At 35.8% G+C, this 19,480-nt stretch overlaps 1 protein-coding gene and 1 non-coding gene across 2 annotated transcripts; one reads left to right on the top strand and one right to left on the bottom strand.

Annotated features, from left to right (window-relative positions):
* Nucleotides 1–3,020: 3,020 nt before the first annotated feature.
* On the top strand, nt 3,021–3,127 carry LOC114394351. The gene has a single exon (XR_003662751.1). It is a non-coding gene; the product is annotated as a small nucleolar RNA R71 (small nucleolar RNA).
* A 6,417-nt stretch (nt 3,128–9,544) lies between these two features.
* LOC114391502 lies at nt 9,545–11,699 on the bottom strand. The gene is made up of 9 exons (XM_028352505.1): nt 11,483–11,699; nt 11,303–11,387; nt 11,066–11,193; nt 10,888–10,987; nt 10,668–10,820; nt 10,252–10,351; nt 9,991–10,161; nt 9,820–9,879; nt 9,545–9,700 (listed from the first exon to the last, which is right to left on the bottom strand). Exons 1-9 carry the CDS (start codon nt 11,697–11,699, stop codon nt 9,545–9,547), a joined length of 1,170 nt encoding a protein of 389 aa, XP_028208306.1.
* Nucleotides 11,700–19,480: the final 7,781 nt, after the last annotated feature.

The following is a 19,480-nucleotide window of genomic DNA, read 5'->3' as shown; positions in this document are numbered from 1 at the left end:
AAGTCAAACTCCACCTCCTTTTGCAACAAGTTGGACAGTGGAAGGGCTACTTTGCTAAAATCCCTTATAAAGCGCTTGTAGAATCCTGCATGACCAAGAAAAGATCGCACCTCTCGCACACAAGAGGGGTAAGGCAATTGTGAAATAACAGAAATTTTTGTAGAATCTACTTCAATACCCTTATTGGAAATAATGTGGCCTAAAACTATACCTTGCTCAACCATAAAATGACATTTTTCAAAATTTAGAACAAGGTTAGTTTCAATGCATCTATTCAAAACTTTTTCCAAACTATTCAAACAACCATCAAAAGAGGATCCATATACAGTGAAATCATCCATGAACACCTCTATGCAATTTTCTAAAAAATCACTGAAAATACTAATCATGCACCGTTGGAAGGTACCAGGGGCATTGCACAGGCCGAAAGGCATCCTCCTATAGGCAAAAGTGCCGAAGGGGCAGGTGAATGTGGTCTTTTCCTGATCCTCAGGAGCAATAGTAATTTGCATATAACCAGAAAAACCATCAAGGAAACAGTAGTGGGATTTACCTGCCAGGCGTTCAAGCATCTGGTCAATGAATGGCAGGGGAAAATGGTCCTTTTTGGTAACCTGGTTCAGCCTCCTATAATCAATGCAGACTCTCCAACTGTTCTGCACCCGAGTAGGAATTAGCTCCTCCTTCTCGTTTTTTATCACTGTGAGGCCAGTCTTTTTCGGGACTACCTGGACGGGACTCACCCATTGGCTGTCGGAGATAGGATAAATGATTCCAGCTTGCAAAAGCTTGGTTATCTCCTTCTTCACTACATCAAGAATCACCGGGTTGAGTCTTCTCTGTGGCTGTCTTACTGGTTTAGCTCCATCCTCTAAATTTATTCAATGTATACATGTGGATGGGCTAATACCAGGAATGTCCGCCAGGGTCCAGCCTATAGCCTTCTTATGCTTCTTGAGAACTGACAACAACTTCTCCTCTTGCTCATCAGCAAGGGAGGCAGATATAATCACTGGAAAACTCTTGCTATCATCCAAGTAAGCGTATTTTAAATTTGATGGCAGAGGCTTCAATTCTGGTGTGGTCGGCTGGACAGTGGTAGAAGGAGATGGTTTCTCAGCCTTTACCTCATAATGAAAGTCAGAGGTATGTGTACTTCCTAAAACATGGTTAGTCCTATCTGACTCTATAAAATCAATCTCAAGAGGTAAAGCACCACCACCAGGCATGCAATCAATATCACTCTCAGATTCACTCTCAGCATCAAATTCAGACATATGATCAAGTACAATTTCAGACTCAATGCATGAAGCGTGAGAGGCATGCAGATTAGAATAAAGATCAGTCATGTATTCATCAACAACATGGTCAATTATTTCAGCACGAAATACAGAAAGATCTTCAGATGGGTATTTCATAGCATCCAGAATATTAAAATGAACAGTTATATCACCAAACTCCATGGACAGTGTGCCTGCATAAACATCTATCTTAGTTCTAGCAGTTCACCAACTCTAACTAAGACATCCTCTATGAAACCAGCAGGATATGCAACACTTCTATTAGCTAAATGAATTACCACATCAGTTGACTACAAGAGACCAAGAGATAGAGAATTAAAAATAGACAGAGGCATAACACTAACAGAAGCTCCTAAATCTAGCATGGCATTGTCAAACTTACTATTCCCTATGATACAAGGTATGCTGAATGTACCTGGATATTTGCATTTTTCAGGAATTTGAGGAACAGATTTACCAATCAATGCGGAGACATTTCTGCCCATGCTAATCCGTTCACTTCCTTTAAGCTTCCGCTTATTAGTGCACAGCTCCTTCAAGAATTTGGCATATCTTGGAATTTGCTTTATCGCATCCAACAGAGGTATGTTTACCTCTACTTTTCTAAACGTTTCCAAGATCTCTTTCTCTGCCTCTTCCATTTTTTTGTTGGAAACTGCTCTTGGAGGGAATGGAAGAGGGGAAATGTGCTGCTTCTGCAAATTAGAATTACCTGTGGAAGAAGATTCACCTGCACAGAAATTGTTAGGTAAATTTTTGTCATCACCTTTTTCTGGAGTAGAGTGAAGTTTGGCAGGTTCATTTGCAGATGAGGAAGGTGCTACGGGTTGAGGTCCTTGACACTGCTTTCCCGACCTCAATCAAATGGCACTGACATTTTTGGGATTTTGGACAGCTTGAGAAGGCAGCTTGTCAGAATTCTGGGACTGGTGTTGATTCAATTGGGTAGCTAATTGTCCCATCTGATTGGTTAAGCTCTGAATGGAGGCTCTAGTCTCTTGCTGAAACTGCATGTTCTGCATAGTCATTTGCCTCACAAGTTCTTCGAGGGAAGGTTGTGGAGGGGCCTCAACTGTTGGCTGTTTCTGGGGTTGTTGCTGTTGTTGGATTGGTGGAGGAATGTATGGTCTGCTTGGGCCAGCAGCATTTTGGAAGGAAGGAGCAGACTGCTGTTGTTGTTGCTGAGGGCTGGACCATCTGAGGTTAGGGTGATTCCTCCATCCAGGGTTGTATCTGTTGCTGGAAAGGTCATAATTGCTCTGCTGTGGTTGATTTTGCTGTTGAGGTTGAGGATGTCTATTGTAAATATTTGCAGCATAAGCTTCAGGCTGCTCAATTGCTCCAGGTTGCTGCATGGAAGGGCAAAGGTCTGTATGGTGGTCAGTAGAGGAGCACAAACCACAAACCCTTGCGACAAGTACAAATTTCTGATTCAAGGCCAGCTGGGTTACCAAGTTGACCAACGCATCCAGTTTGCCTTCAAGCTTCTTAGTTTCAGATGATGCAGATGGGTTTGTAGCTACCTCATGCACTCCTCTAATGACTATGGCATCATTTCTGGCACTAAACTGCTGGGAGTTGGAGGCCATCTTCTCAATTAAATTTCTGGCTTCAGCAGGAGTCATGTCTCCAAGGGCTCCACCACTGGCAGCATCTATCATACTTCTCTCCATATTATTGAGTCCTTCATAAAAATATTGGAGAAGAAGCTGTTCTGAAATCTGATGGTGGGGGCAACTGGCACATAGTTTCTTAAATCTCTCTCAGTACTCATACAGGCTCTCTCCACTGAGTTGTCTAATACCTGAGATATCCTTCCTGATGGTTGTGGTCTTGGAAGCAGGGAAATTTTTTTCTAAGAATACTCTCTTAAGGTCATCCCAGCTCGTGATGGACCTTGGAGCAAGGTAATACAGCCAGTCCTTTGCCACTCCCTCTAATGAATGAGGAAAAGCCTTCAGAAATATGTGATCCTCTTGGACATCTGGGGTTTCATGGTGGAGCAGACAATGTGAAATTCTTTCAAATGTTTGTGCGGGTCTTCACCTGCAAGGCCATGAAACTTTGGAAGCAAATGAATCAGTCCAGTTTTAAGAACATATGGGACATCCTCATCAGGGTATTGGATGCACAAGCTTTCATAGGTGAAATCAGGTGCAGCCATTTCCCTTAGAGTCCTCTCACGAGGTGGAGGTTGTGCCATGTTTTCAGAATGTGCAAAATCAGAATTCTCAGAATCAGAATGCTCAAAATTATAATGCTCAAGATCAGGATGTTCAAAATCACCAATAACAGAATGCACAGATTCACCAGTTATGGAATGCTCAGAATGATCAAAAGGTATAAAATGATGCCTAACTAATCTATGAAATGTCCTATCTATCTCAGGATCAAAGGGTTGTAAGTCAGATGGATTGCCTCTAGTCATACACTACATTCAGCATGCACACAACTAGTTGCCTTGTCATGTAAATAAGGGTGTAGGTTTGAACTACAGCTACCCTCAAATGATATCCAAATGACTTGAAATTTTGTGAGCAACCTTATAAAATGATGAGAAGATAGCACAAAAAATTTCAGACAAAAATTCAAAGTCTAACTATCAAAGCTAAAATTGGTAGGTTAAGAAAAATAAGTGAATAAAACTTGAAAAATAAAAAACTTTTGACAGAATCACTTTTTTTGGACGATGGAGCCACGGCGTAGGAAATTTTTTTCTACCCCAAATGCATATATAATAATTGCGATTCTGATAACCGGAGCAAAAGTTATGGCTGTTTGAAGTTTTGACAAACACAAAATTTGCTAGTTTTTTGGAACTTTCAAATCTGACCAAACTAAAGGCTCTAGCTATTTTTCTAACAAAATATGGATTAAAAGAAGTTACCACAAAAAAATTCAGCCAAAAATAACAACCCTAGCTACTAAAACAAAAAATCTCAAATAATTCAGCATGGGTGGTCGCTAAAATCCGTCTCTAATTGATTTCTACTACTACTCTGTTTTTGCCGCAAGCACAATCTTTACAGCGAAACACCCAAGACTGAAACAGGGGAAACGCTTAATGGGAAAACTGAAACAGAACACACATTAAACAAAATACCAGGACACTAAACAACACTAACACACATACTAACACAATACTAACAATTTAAACATAAAACACGAAAGGACACACAACACTAGCTAGCTATTATGAACCTTTGGACACTGCTCCCCGGCAACGGCGCCAAATTTGATCGAGGCCATACCCGAATCAAATAAACATGAAAATGCAGTAACTAGGAAGTGATCCTAGGTCGTTTCCCAACGAGTAGTGATAAGCCAAATGTTCATAATATAATTGCAGTAACAGTAACGATGGGGGGGGGGGGTTGGTTGTTTGGTAATTAAAGAGCAGAACAAATAAAATGGAATACGAAACTACTAATATTAAAAACGGGTTGTTTCCTCTGATTCAGAAGCCACTCTCTTATCCTGGGTTATGGAGAATTCGTCCCTAACAGTCAACCACTTGATCCAACCCTATTTCAATTTACTAGGCGGAAATCAACTTAGGGTTTTCAATACGTGATTAGGCACCACATACACCAGTTAGCCCTTCGTCCATTAAGCATGAATGCAAGTTAGGCTCAGAGACAATTAATCGAACATGAAGCGTGCACTGATTAATATTCACGAAATTGGGATAACTGGTGAAGGGAAAACTGCCAGGAAACCACATTACAAACGAAACCTCAAAGAGAGTTGGGCTTCGTCCTCAAAAGGAAACAACACCAGAAAATCTAGCCTTCCATGGATTCAAACAGAAAACGCAAATGAAACATGAAGCAGAAACGTAAATGAACAAGAACATAAATGAACAGAAACGCAAATGAGCAGAAACGTAAATGAAAGTAGAAGAAGAAGCAAGAATGAACTCGTAATTAGAAGCAGAAAACGGAAATTTGCATTAAGAACGAAAACTGTAACAAGGGAACAGAAAAACGTGAAAACCTAAAACCAAAGCTCCGAATAATGAAAATAACATAGCAGAATAGAATGCCCTGCACGAATCCCAAGGCAGCTATTTAAAAAGAGTCACTCAAAGTCACTGGGCCCTATTACAATACTCTGGCCCAAAACGAAATAAACACTGAACAACATAAAATAAAATTGCGAAATTTCCTAATTAGAAATTAACTAAGGTAAGCGCTGCTTTATTTGCCCTCTTCAAGTCCACAACCAAAATCCGGATTAAGCCCAATGTTTCATTAATTCCTGAAATTAGATTAAAAACATCAAATTAGCTAAATGAGCCCAAATAATAAAACTGCCTAATTAATTGACAATTAAGACCAATCAATAATTAAAATGGTGCAAAAAGGGTTTAGAAAATAGAAGAAAATGATGGCACATCAATATGAGGATGGGTATTTGTTATCAGGATGTAAAAAAAGCAACAAATGGACATGAGGTAGGCGTCGTTTTTTAAATTCTATTGTATACATATCTGCAATTTATTAGTAAGTCTATTAATAGAAAATAATTAAAGTTATTAGATATGATTGTGTGGTTAATATTGGCAGTGTAAAATAACAATGTCACACATAATATAAATTCAACAAACTTAGAATCAACTTACATGCAATAACTTTGCCTAGCATGTGATTCTTTGTCAGGTCCATAAGCATTTGTTCATACTTTAGTTTGAAGACTCTGGAGATTATGTCTGGCCTATCTGCTGCTTTCAGATTCAATGGATTCAGCAATCTATGGATTTCAGGCCAGTTTGGATTGCAGGTTAAAGTAATAAACAGTTTTGGGAAGCCCACATGGCTACATATGGCCATACCATCAAAATAAAGTTGATCCATATAGCCCGGACAGCCAACAAAAGTTGAAGGCAAAATGACTCTTTTACCTTTATTTAGGCCTCTCTTACTTCCATCATCCAATGACTGTTGTAAGCTACAAAACTTGTCAACTCAAAGTTTTTTTTGGTTGTTTCTGATGTAAGAAAGCCTTTCTGACTCAACCATAGTATAGCCATAAACAACAAATTGTTGGAATAGTCTCCTAGAATTCAACAAAGTCATAGATTCATTTGATCTGTATTGTAGCCTATAAGAAAACCACTCCCTCATTGTAAGACGATTTCTTTTCCTTTTCTTACCATCTGATCGACTGCTATGTAGAATATCAGGTCTATATCCATCTTCCCCGTAAGGAAATAAGAGAGGGTATTGTAGAGCTAGATAGCTAGAATGTAATTCATGGATCCTTTGTAGTTGTCCATGCTGAGTTTCAATAATAATATCTATTTTTGAATTTGCATCAAAATCGCCTACTATTAGTGTTGCAACTTCAGGAACAGTAGGTACATTATATGTACGACCATCTTTCTCACGATTAGCAATCAATTTCAACTTGATATTATTCACTTGAACATCTTGTAATCTATCTCTAGTCATCCTGAAAGTTTTTGCATGCATGTTGTATTCATCTAGCATCTCACTAAGTTGTGAAACAATGTGTTCTTGAATTTGATTATGTGGACTGCTGGCCAAAATAAACAATTATATATACGATGATTGGAAGATTAGTAATAAAGAATAAACAATTGAATTCTGTTTAAATGTAAGACTGTTGATCAATGTTGTGCATTTATAATAATAATAATGAAAGACTAACTACCTTATTGCATTAATCCTATTCTGCACTTCATTTTCTGTGTCAACGATATACAATTGTGCAAATTTTGGTTCTTTCCCAGGCATCGATAACATACTACCTATTCTATGACATGGTTAACCTTGAATTCTTATTGTAAGAGGTCCTCTTGAATGATTAATTGATTTGTCAAACTTAATACCAGCAGAAGTAAAGGCAAACATCATGTTATATGTCCTTATGTTCTGTTGGTAATTTTTACTATCAGATGTACCATGATCATACAAAGTTGGTAGAGATATTTAGGTGGATTCTGTAACAATGGAAGTTCAACCTTGCCATTTCCACAACATAAACTGAATCTTGGATTTGTAGTTCTTTTATCTTTTGAGACTCTTTCATCATACCACATATTTGCATTACAGTGACTACACTGCATGAGTTGATCACCAAGATCAGAATATCCTGAAATAATTTAATGATATATGGCAAAGTGAAGTTGGTCATTGAGAATGTTTTAGGAAAACATGTAAATTGAAACACGATAAACAAAAGCAGTTTTGTAGAGTGAAAGATATTCGACAATGAGCTAATAACATAGTGTTTATCAATATTAATCGTTACCTTCTCTATTAATTGCGGGCTCATTAGCTGAGGACATATAATTTTGGTTCTCAGGTGAAGAAACTGAAACACAGCCCATGAAAATTGCATTTAGATTAGATTATAGCATTATAATGTTGAAAATTAATTTGATAAAGTCTATTTTAATTGGTACCTTGTGTTGATTCAAAACTCTCATCCTCTGATGAATCACGAATATTGACTAAAAAAGTGAATAGAATCTAAGTTTAGTGGAATTTATTTAATGTGGAATGGATTCACATAATATTGAATGTACCTTACAGTTTGCTTGTCCTTGTGTGAAAAAAATTATGGATATTGTATTACTAAATCAACAAACTAATTAAAATTATTAACTGTAATTTGGAACATAATATTTTGAATTGCTTACAATCAATATTCTGAGCCTGATCATTAACTTTGTGCTGCCTGATACCTTTATTCTTTATCCTGGCTTGCGCCGTATCACGATGATTTGCATGCTCATGGTTATCCATTTTCTTGATGGTTGTTGTTAATCTTGACTGAGTTATAAAATTTTCACTGACTTCTTGTTTTAATATATTACAATACATGCAAAATTAAAATTGCAGAAGTCCATGGACATGCAGAAAAGGAATGCTATTCCACTAGAACCAAGACATAACTTGACTTGTTGACTAAAATTATCAATGTTGACACCTGTTAAATGGATCATACTTTGATAAAAATGATTAGACATGCATGTATAGCCATGATTATAGTCATGGTTTTGACGGCCACATTAAAACTTGAAAAGTAAGTAATCAAAAGTAAGCATGAGGAAAAACACTAAAATTATGAATGCTGACAGCTAATTAAATGCACTAAATTGATTAGACTTGCATTTATAACCATTATTATACCTATGCTTTGGCGCCATCGATAAGAAATATGATATCGAAAATGTTATGCATGGCAGAATTAGGATGTCAAGCTATACAAAAATTGTTTTTTGTTTACTTGTTATATTAATTGTACATCATATTGAGACATATGATGAAAGATGGAGTAAATTTATCAAATATCCGATTCTGCATTTGCGAAAGAAAAATCAAGCAAAAAATGCTATCTAAATTGAAAAATCATGCTAAACGATGATTGATAATAAAGAAACACTTAATTACATATCATTGATGATCCAAGATCATGTTTCTCAAGACTCCAAAGCTGATACTTTTGTCTTGGTGTGTATATTCTGCTGTTAGAAAATTAATCAGATATGAATGCTGATTTAGTTGTGCTAGTGATCAATATTTCCTGATCATCATTTCGAACATTTTAATTTGTTTCCCGTGAATACTTTATGCTCAGACAATTAAGGATGCACAACATAAAATCAGATGAATTAATCAGATATTAATGGTGATTTAATTGTGCTACTGATCAATATTTCGTGGTCATTATTTCTAATATTTTAATTTGTTTCCCATGAATACTTTCTGCTCAGATAATTAAAGATGCACACCTTAAAATCAGATGGTTTAATGGTCGGTTAAAACTTTAATTGAATTTTAACTTATCATCATTGTGAAGAACATGTTTTCTGAACTTTCTGTCTGGCAATCTCTAATTTTTATTTTAAAATCTTACTTGTTCTATCTCTCACGATATATTCCAATTCACAACATTTGTATAACTTAAGTTCTTTAAAGATGGCTTTATAACCATTAATATAAGCATGGTCTATCGATAGTTATTTTAACAATTGAACAAATAAGGATTTTGAAATATAGTGCAATAGTTAAGGTGACATCGGATAAGCCACAGAAATAAAATGCCAGGATACTCGCATACGAAATAAGATTAAAATTTAAACAAAAGTTCTGATCAGAGTTCAAAAGCAACACCACCACAACAAAAATAAGGTAGAAGCCAATGTACAATATACAAATACTAAGGGGGAAAAATTGTTCAACACAACTTGGAAACAACCAAATGCACTAAATTCAGGCATGTTTTTTTAATTTGTTGGATGAAAGCTGTGCAAGTGAAATTTGAGAGATCCCTGGTTCATCATCGCAATCCTGAAATGCCTGCCGCTTTGTAGGCGTCAAGGGGAGTCCAAGCAAGGGATCATGTTCTACTGTCACAGAGAGGGATTGCTAGATAAAACAAATGGCAATCAATAAGTTGAATGCTAAGTTGAAAGTCATGAAGTGTCAAAATGCAAGAATTGCAAGAAAGATCATATTTAAAAATGAGAGCAGTCATTAAAACTCACAGATTCATGTTGAGCAGAATGATTCGAATCAGAAACTGGGATATCCATTTTTGAAGATGTCTGAATAAGACATACATTGAAGATAACACAACCCATGGAAAACATATAAATATGAATAGAATACATACTTTTTACAATACTTAATGTCAAATAACTTGCATTGAACATTACCTCAGCATCAACTAGCATATCCATCACAGCATTTATCAAGCTCGAGTCAGTTGAACACTTCAAAACAGCAGAATTCCTAAACTTGGGTTGCACCTTTATCTTGAAAGCAAGTTCATGACCCAGCATCTTATCAAGTGCTTGGGGTGAAGCATTCAAATCAACATCACCATCCTTGTTCAAAGAGAATAATTGTATTACACAAACAAAAAATAACATATCAAACATGATCCAAAAACACACTTCAATTTTAAGCTTATTAACTGCATCAACTGATTGGCCAATTAATTCACTGCATTCACGGTCCCAAAGCAGGAATTTTGTGCTTTCATTTCCCTTGTTGATCATTACCTCAAGCCTATACCTGCCACCATATGCACCAATAGTCAAAAAATGATGAAGGCATAAAAAATACACAACATTTTAAAAGATCACAATCACCTAAGCACAACTTCCTTATTGTATTTCCCGCATGCACATGTAAAGGGCGCCATCTCTGCATCACTTTTTTTATGGCACTGAATGCAAGATATATAACACCATGAATGATTGTCCAGAAAAATCATAGTAATTGTGCCAACAGTGACACAAATAATTTCCTACATGAAACAACATAGGCATCAAATAAAAAACTTCAGATAATGCACGACAAAGAATTAAAATCTATAAAAGATCATTACTTTAGAGATGGTGTTAATCTCAGCAATAGTCTTTGCCTTAGCCTTGCCAAAGAATGATTCTTTTGATGATAATGGATAGAACCTGAAAGTTGTGTACTCCCTTCACCATGGGATTTAAAACCTAACCGGGCCTCAATGCCCAACTCTGCAAGCCTACAAATATACAATGAACAACAAAAATAAGACAAAAAATAATCAACATATATTACATAACACATACAAAAAATATCGTTCATTGAATTCTTGAATCTCCATCACGGGCTGGTTAATAATTAACTTTGAAGCCTTGAGAGAATTGTTGATCGATGCGGGATAAGATCCTGAATCATTTAAAAAACAGAACCATAACATGCAATAGCATAAACAGAGAAATCAATAAATTCAAGATGAGGATATACCCTGCGCTTCCTTGATCCTACAATGGCTTAATAGAACTGTAATTGGACCATCACCTTCATAATCATCTAAGAAGTTCACAAACTGCAAGCAATAATCATCCCACAAAGTGCAAGATAGCAATTGTTGGCTATCAAAAACAAATAGTTATGAAACAATCAGCTATTAATAATAATATAATCATAGCCACAACTTGACAAAGCATATCACATAAATTGTCACCAAGAATCGAACTTCACCTCAAGTCCTTTAATTTGAAAACTACCCTTCTACCTTTTCCTGAAACTTGCCGAAAGACAACCTCCTCCACAACACCAATAACATCTAAAGCAAGTAGGAAAATCAGGGAATGTTATTTAATTCCAAAAACAATAGAACTTTCAAAATAAACTCAATTGCAAAAATATTACTTAACATACCAACCAATAGTCCACGTTCAAACTGGCCAGCCACAACATCTACAAATCCAGGAAACCTGTATTTTCTAAAAGGGATGTCCCCTACAACACACTCCCTCACAACAATAACCCCAATAAACACCAATTTAAATTGATGATCACACACTCTGTACTGACCATTGTTTTTTAGCACTTTAAAATTGTGCATGACATAAGTACAATTTTCTTTCAAGTCCATTTTGTTTACTTCAATTGGTCTTGTTTACAAACAGCCTGGATCTCATCACCCTGGATTGCATTAAGATTACAACACAATGAACTGAACAATGAGTAATAAGTAATAAAACTACAAAAAAAAAAACACAGAATTGAAGCATACATCGGAGTCCACAAACACCATTTCAGCTTGCTCAAATTTGTTAGGCGTGCCAATAAACCATAGATCACTGATCCTCACACTGAGTTTAAGACTTTCTTTTGAGCCATCGATGCTCTTTATCTTGTCTGGAGAACGTGTCATAACACTGCAAAAAAATACAACAAAGCCACCATCAAAACAGTAACACGATAAGCTAAGCAAAAATCCAAAAGCTCATTCAACACACAAAAATGAGAAGCTAACATGCATGTAAGAAAACACACATGAAAACAACACCAGAACAGAACAGCAGAAGTACCACCAACCCTAAACCAAACATGTAAACCAAACATTGTCCAACACAACAAAATTAAAAAATAACATGCATGCAACAAAACAAACATAAAAACACCACAGAAACAAAAGCCAAAAACCCAAAAGGTAATATGCATGTAAGAAAAGAAAAGCCAGAAAACCATAAGCTAACATCGAATGTAACAAAACATACATCAAAATAGCATCAAATAGAACCCAAATTAAACTGGTCTGCATCTGCGAAAATGAAAACCAAGAACGCGCAAACTGAAGAATGAAGATTGAAATACAAGAAATCACGTAAAGAAGCAAAGGCCAGCACATGCACAACATGAAAAATAAAACATGTGTAAATGCCACAATCAGAAAAATTAAACACCTGTAAGCATCAGAAGAGTGGTAAATTAAGGGCTAAAAGACCAAAAAACCAACAAAATGGACAGTTGTCACAATCTTAAGCAGGGGTATTTCAGTAATTTCTAGATGGTTCTCTTGTATAGATAGTATATAGATATAGATACTACTAATATGCTTTTTATTTTTTCTTAATATGCCACTCATCACTCTTTCCAAGTCTTGACATAGATGCATAGTGTTCACATCAGGTTTATTTTTTCTGTGATTAAATAACTATCTAAAATTTTATACACTACTAATATTTTTCTCATACATTAATCATTATCTTCTGGCATCCTTTAATTTCTACCTTGGTTTTGACTACTCATCAGGCACCCCTATTTTTTATGCACTCATCATCATTCATTTTGGGGGTTGCATTTGCCACGTACTTCTCTTAGAGGTTGGCATTAGTAGCATTTCCAACGCTGCTTTTGCTCATAATCCATGGCATGATATATGGGAAATACCTAATCTATTTGTCAAAGTCCACACTGAAAGAATATGGCAAAGCAAACAGCATAGTAGAACAGGCACTTAGCTCCATAAAAGTCGTTTGGTTATGTACATTTTCCTTGATCTCATTCAACTGTAAGTAATTACTTTTCCTTGATCTCATTCAACTTTTATTTTGAATCCTAATTAATGGTTTTTTTTATCATTTGCGGTATTTTTTTAATTATCAAATGAGAACACCTTTTAAATTAATTCTAGTTCAAGGGAAAAGGGTAAGTCGTAAAAATAATTATGATTTTATAAGCAAAAGTCATAAATCTTTATACAATTTTAATTAACAAAGTCGTAACTACTACTTTTACGTCTTATCCTAAACAAGAATTAATTTAAAAAGTGTCCCCATTTCATAATTTAAAAAAAATTGTCCTGTTAAGAAAAATCCTACTTAACTTTGTTAATCCATTAAATTATATGCAATATGTTAGTTGAGTGTCTGACTTCATAAAAATTAAAGTGAATGTCGATTATATATTTTATTGATGATCGAAATAAAGTGAATTATACATTTTATATATACAATTAGAAATTAAACTATAAAAAATTATAAAGTAAAATATTAAGATGATACATACTTATAATTTCAGATACTAATTAAATTCAACTTTTGTTTTTTGTTAAGCAAATAAAATGTATTACTTAAATAAAAGAGCTTAATTAAGTGTTAAATCTTAGCAAAAGATAAGTATAGAAGATTTAATACACTAATCCACCAAGATCAGCATAAAAGTTATATATAATACTAATACATGAATCCACAGCCAGTAACAAAAATCATCAAGGTTTATTCATCTCCAATCTTATATATCTTTGAATCAGTCATGAAATTTAATTTAGTGTAATTTTGTGGCTGATGCAATGTATATAGTATAGTAGCAGATCAATGGATCTTGATAACCAATTAAAAAAATTGGGACACAAGGAAGCCCAATTAATATAAAGTTAAGACTACATTCTAAATCTTACATTTAGTAGACAACTTGTCATAGCCGCCCATTGTCATGTTCTCTTTAGGTGGGAAGGGAATTAAAAATAATTTTAATTCCATTTAACTAACTTTAAATTTATGATAAGATTGGAATCAAATCGCTTCAGAAAAGTCATGGTGTCATCATCCAGTTGTACCAATGGACTTCTTTGGCTTACAAGGTAAAGAACACCAAGCAACTACCATTTAACATGTAATTCATACTGTTATGGCATTCGAAAATTTGTTATTTTAGAGAACTATTTCCTTAATTTGTAATGTTCCAAGCCCAGAGTCTGTTGTCCATGAGTAAACAAACAACTTATCTTTCTAAAGGTGTAGCATGATAATTGATAATGATAGGTACTGGAAACTCAAGAAAGAAAGCACGAAGGTTCTTCCAACGACCTCCTTCCTTCAACGTCTTACCACTTAATTCTCTTATAATGTAAACCTTAGTAATAAGAGGATATTTATCAATAATTATAATAATTTACTAATTTTTATTTTGTGACCATAAGTTTTATTGATGATATTAAAAATCTATTTTTTTTGTTTAAATTTCTTTATACCCCTAACTTTTATGTTTTTTTTTTCTTGCTCAACCCCATAAGTTTTATGTGTTGCTCTGCACCTTTGAGTCATAGTGGAGGAGCCTTTGATGTGCCATTATTTTCTCCTATTTCTTAACCCTTTTTGCACCATTTTAATTACTGATTAGTCTTAATTGTCAAATTAATTAGGCAGTTTTATTAGTTGGGCTCATTAAGCTAATTTGATGTTTTTAATCTAATTTCAGGAATTAATGAAGCATTGGGCTTAATCTGGATTTTGGTCGTGGACTTAAAGAGGGAAAATAAATCAACGTTTACCTTAGTTAATTTTTAATTAGGAGATTGCAATTTTATTTTATGTTGTTCAGTGTTTATTTCGTTTTGGGCCAGAATAATGTAATAGGGCCCAGTGACTCTGAGTGACCCTTATAAATAGTAGCCTTGGGATTCGTGTAAGGGGCTATTCTGTTAGGCTATTATTCAGAGCATAGGGTTTAGGGTTTTACGTTTTGGAGCTTATTGTTACTGTTCACATAATGCACTTTTCCATTCTCTGCTTCTAATTGCAATTTCGTTTTTATTTCTTCTTATGCCTTTAGTTTCATTTACGTTTCTACTTTAGTTTCATTCTCGTTTCTATTTCCAGTTTCATTTACGTGTCTGCCTTTAGCTTCAATTGTGTTTTCTGTTTTTGGTTGAAATTATGGAGGGCTAAATTTCTAGTGTTGTTTCCTTTTGAGGACGAAGCTTAACTCTCTTCGAGGTTTTGTTTGTAATGTAGTTTCCTGGCAGTTTTCCCTTCACCAATTAATCCACATGCGTTTTGTTAATCTATGCACGCTTCGTGTTCGATTAATTGCCTTTGTGCTTAAATTGCGTTTGTGCTTAATGAACAAGGGGTTAATTGGTGTATGTGTTGCTTAATCACATATTGACAGTCCTAAATTGATTTTCGCTTAGTAAATTAAAATAGGGTTGGATTAAGTGATGAACTGTTAGGGACGAATTCTTCATTACCTACGACAAGAGATTGGCTTCTGAATCAGAGGAAACAACACGTTTTTACTATTATTAATTTCGTATTCCAGTTCGCTTGTTCTTTAATTCACACAACAAACAACCCCCCCGTTGTTACTGTTACTGCAAGTATATTATGAACATTTGGTTTATCATTGCTCGTTCGGAAACGACCTAGGATCACTTCCTAGTTACTGAATTTTAATGTTTATTTGATTCGGGTACGGCTTTGATTAAGTTTGGCGCCGTTGCCGGGGAGCAGTGTCCAAAGGTTCATAATAGCTAGTGTTTCATGTTTTATGTTTAGTTGTTTTATGCTTTCGTGTTGTGTTAGTGTGTTTAGTGTGGTATGTTGTTTTAGTTTTTCTGTTCAGCACTTCCCCTGTTTCAGATTTTGTGTTTTGCTGTGAATAGTGCTTTGCGATGGATTTAGTGACCACTTTTGCTGAACTAGAAAATAGGGTAGTAGTGCAAATCCCTTAGCAACGGATTTAGAGACCACACTTGCTGAATTAATTGGGATTTTTTGTTTTGGTAGCTAGAGTTCTTATTTTTGGCTGAATTTTTTTGTAGTCACTTCTTTTTATCCATATTTTGTGGGAAAAATAGTTGGAACCCTTAGTTTGGTCAGATTTGAAAATTCTAAAAAAGTAGCAAATTTGATTTTTGTCAAAACTTCAAACGGCCATAACTTTTTCTCCGGTTATTAGAATCGCTATTGTTATATATGTATTTGGGGTAGAAAAAAATCCGGCTGAGGTCTCCTTCTTCCAAAAATTGTGATTCTGTCAAAAGTTTTTTTATTTTCCAAGTATTACTCTCTTATTTTTCTTAACATATCATTTTTAGCTTCTATAGTTAGACTTTGAATTTTTGTTTAAAATTTTTTTTGCTATCTTCACATCATTTTATAAGGTTGCTCACACAATTTCAAGTCATTTGGATATCATTTAATGGTAGTTGCAGTTCAAACCTACACTATTACTTGCATGAGAAAGCAACTAGTTGTGCATGCTAAATGTAGTGTATGACTAGAGGTAATCCATCTGATTACAACCCTTTGATTATGATATAGATAGGACATTTCATATATTAGTTAGGCATCATTTTATACCTTTTGAGCATCCTGAGCATTCTGTTACTGGTGAGTCTGTGCATCTTGTGATTGGTGATTTTGAACATCCTGATTTTGAGCCTCTGGAGACATGGAGAGAAGTATGATAGATACTACCATGGTGGAGCCTCTGGAGACATGACCCCTGCTGAAGCCAGGAATTTAATTGAGAAGATGGCTTCCAACTCCAAACAATTTAGCGCCAGAAATGATGCTATAGTCATTAGAGGAGTGCATGAGGTAGCCACAAACTCATCTACATCATCTGAAACTAAGAAGCTTGAAGGTAAGCTAGATGCCTTGGTTAACTTGGTAACCCAACTGGCCATGAATCAGAAATCTGCACCTATCACAAGACTCTGTGGTTTATGCTCCTCTACCGACCAACATACAGACCTTTTTCCTTCTGTGCAATAATCTGGAGCAATTGAACAGCCTGAAGCATATGCTGCAAACATCTACAATAGACCTCCTCAAGCTCAGCAGCAAAATTAGCCACAACAGAACAATTATGACCTCTCCAGCAACAGGTACAATCCCGGGTGGAGGAATCATCCCAACCTTAGATGGTCGAGTCCTCCACAACAGCAGCAGCAGCAACAACAACAACCTTATTTTCAGAATGCTGCTGGCCCAAGCAGACCATACGTTCCTCCACCAATCCAGCAGCAACAACAACAACAGCAACCGCAACAGCCCTAAAAATAGAAAACAGTTGAGGCCCCTCCGCAACCTTCCCTTGAAGAACTTGTGAGGCAAATGAGTATACAAAACATGCAGTTTCAACAAGAGACCAGAGCCTCCATTCAGAGCTTAACTAATCAGATGGGACAATTGGCTACACAGTTAAATCAACAATAGTCCCAGAATTCTGACAAGCTGCCTTCTCAATCTGTCCAGAATCCAAAAAATGTGAGTGTCATTTCATTGAGGTCGGGAAAGCAGTGTCAAGGACCTCAACCAGTAGCATCTTCCTCATCCGCAAATGAACCTGCCCAACTTCACTCTACTCCAGAAAAAGATGATGACAAAAATTTAAAGAGTAAGTTAACTAACAATTTTTTTGAGGTGAATCTTCCACTGGTAATTCTGATTTACAGAAGTAGCATATCCCTCTTCCATTCCCTCCAAGAGCAATTTCCAACAAAAAAAAATGGAAGAGGCAGAGAAGGAGATCTTGGAGACATTTAGAAAAGTAGAGGTAAACATACCTCTGCTAGATGCAATAAAGCAAATTCCAAGATATGCTAAATTCTTGAAGGAGTTGTGCACTAATAAGCGAAAGCTTAAAGGAAGTGAAAGAATTAGCATGGGCAGAAATGTCTCTGCATTGATTGGTAAATCTGGTTGCAATAAAGCAAATTCCAAGATATGCTAAATTCTTGAAGGAGTTGTGCACTAATAAGCGAAAGCTTAAAGGAAGTGAAAGAATTAGCATGGGCAGAAATGTCTCTGCATTGATTGGTAAATCTGTCCCCCAAATCCCTGAAAAATGTAAAGATCCAGGTACATTCAGCATACCTTGTATTATAGGGAATAGTAAGTTTGACAATGCCATGCTAGATTTAGGAGCTTTTATTAGTGTTATGCCTCTGTCAATTTTTAATTCTCTATCTCTTGGTCTCTTGCAGTCAACTGATGTGGTAATTCATTTAGCTAATAGAAGTGTTGCATATCCTGCTGGTTTCATAGAGGATGTCTTAGTTAGAGTTGGTGAACTGATTTTCCCTGTTGATTTTTATATTTTGAATATGGAGGAGGGATTTTCTCAAGGATCAGTTCCCATCATTCTAGGCAGACCTTTTATGAAAACTGCTAGAACTAAGATTGATGTATATGCAGGCACACTATCTATGGAGTTTGGTGATATAACTGTTCATTTTAATATTCTTGATGCTATAAAACACCCATCTGGAGATCTTTCTATATTTCGTGCTGAAATAATTGACCATGTTGTTGATGAATACATGACTGATCTTCATTCTAATATGCATGCTTGTCACTCTTCATGCATTGAATCTGAATTTGCACTTGATTATATGTCTGAATTTGATGCTGAGAGTGAATATGAATTTGAATCTAGTGATGTTTTACCTCTTAAGATTGATTTTATAGAGTCAGATAGAACTAACCATATTTCAGGAAGTACACATACCTCTAACTTTCTTTATGAGGTACAGGCTGAGGAACCATCTCTTTCTACCGCTATCCAGCCAGCCACACCATAATTGAAGCCTCTGCCATCAAATTTAAAATATGCTTACTTGGATGGTAGCAAAAGTTTTCCAGTAATTATATTTGCCTCCCTTGTTGAAGAGCAAGAGGAGAAGCTGTTATCTGTTCTCAAGAAGCATAAGAAGGCTATAGGCTGGACCCTGGCGGACATTCCTGGTATTAGCCCATCCACATGTATGCATCGAATAAATTTAGAGGATGGGGCTAAACCAGTAAGAAAACCACAGAGAAGACTCAACCCGGTGATTCTTGATGTAGTGAAGAAGGAGGTAACCAAGCTTTTGCAAGCTGGAATCATTTATCCTATCTCCGACAGCCAATGGGTAAGTCCCGTCCAGGTAGTCCCGAAGAAAACAGGCCTCACCGTGATAAAAAATGAGAAGGAGGAGCTGATTCCTACTCAGGTGCAGAACAGTTGGAGAGTCTGCATCAACTATAGGAGGCTGAACCAAGTTACCAAAAAAGACCATTTTCCCCTGCCATTCATTGACCATATGCTTGAATGCCTGGCAGGTAAATCTCACTACTGTTTCCTTGATGGTTTTTCTGG

Source organism: Glycine soja, chromosome 17, assembly GCF_004193775.1.
Source record: "Glycine soja cultivar W05 chromosome 17, ASM419377v2, whole genome shotgun sequence".
Taxonomy (NCBI): domain Eukaryota; kingdom Viridiplantae; phylum Streptophyta; class Magnoliopsida; order Fabales; family Fabaceae; genus Glycine; species Glycine soja.
This window is presented reverse-complemented; position numbering and strand designations above follow the sequence as displayed.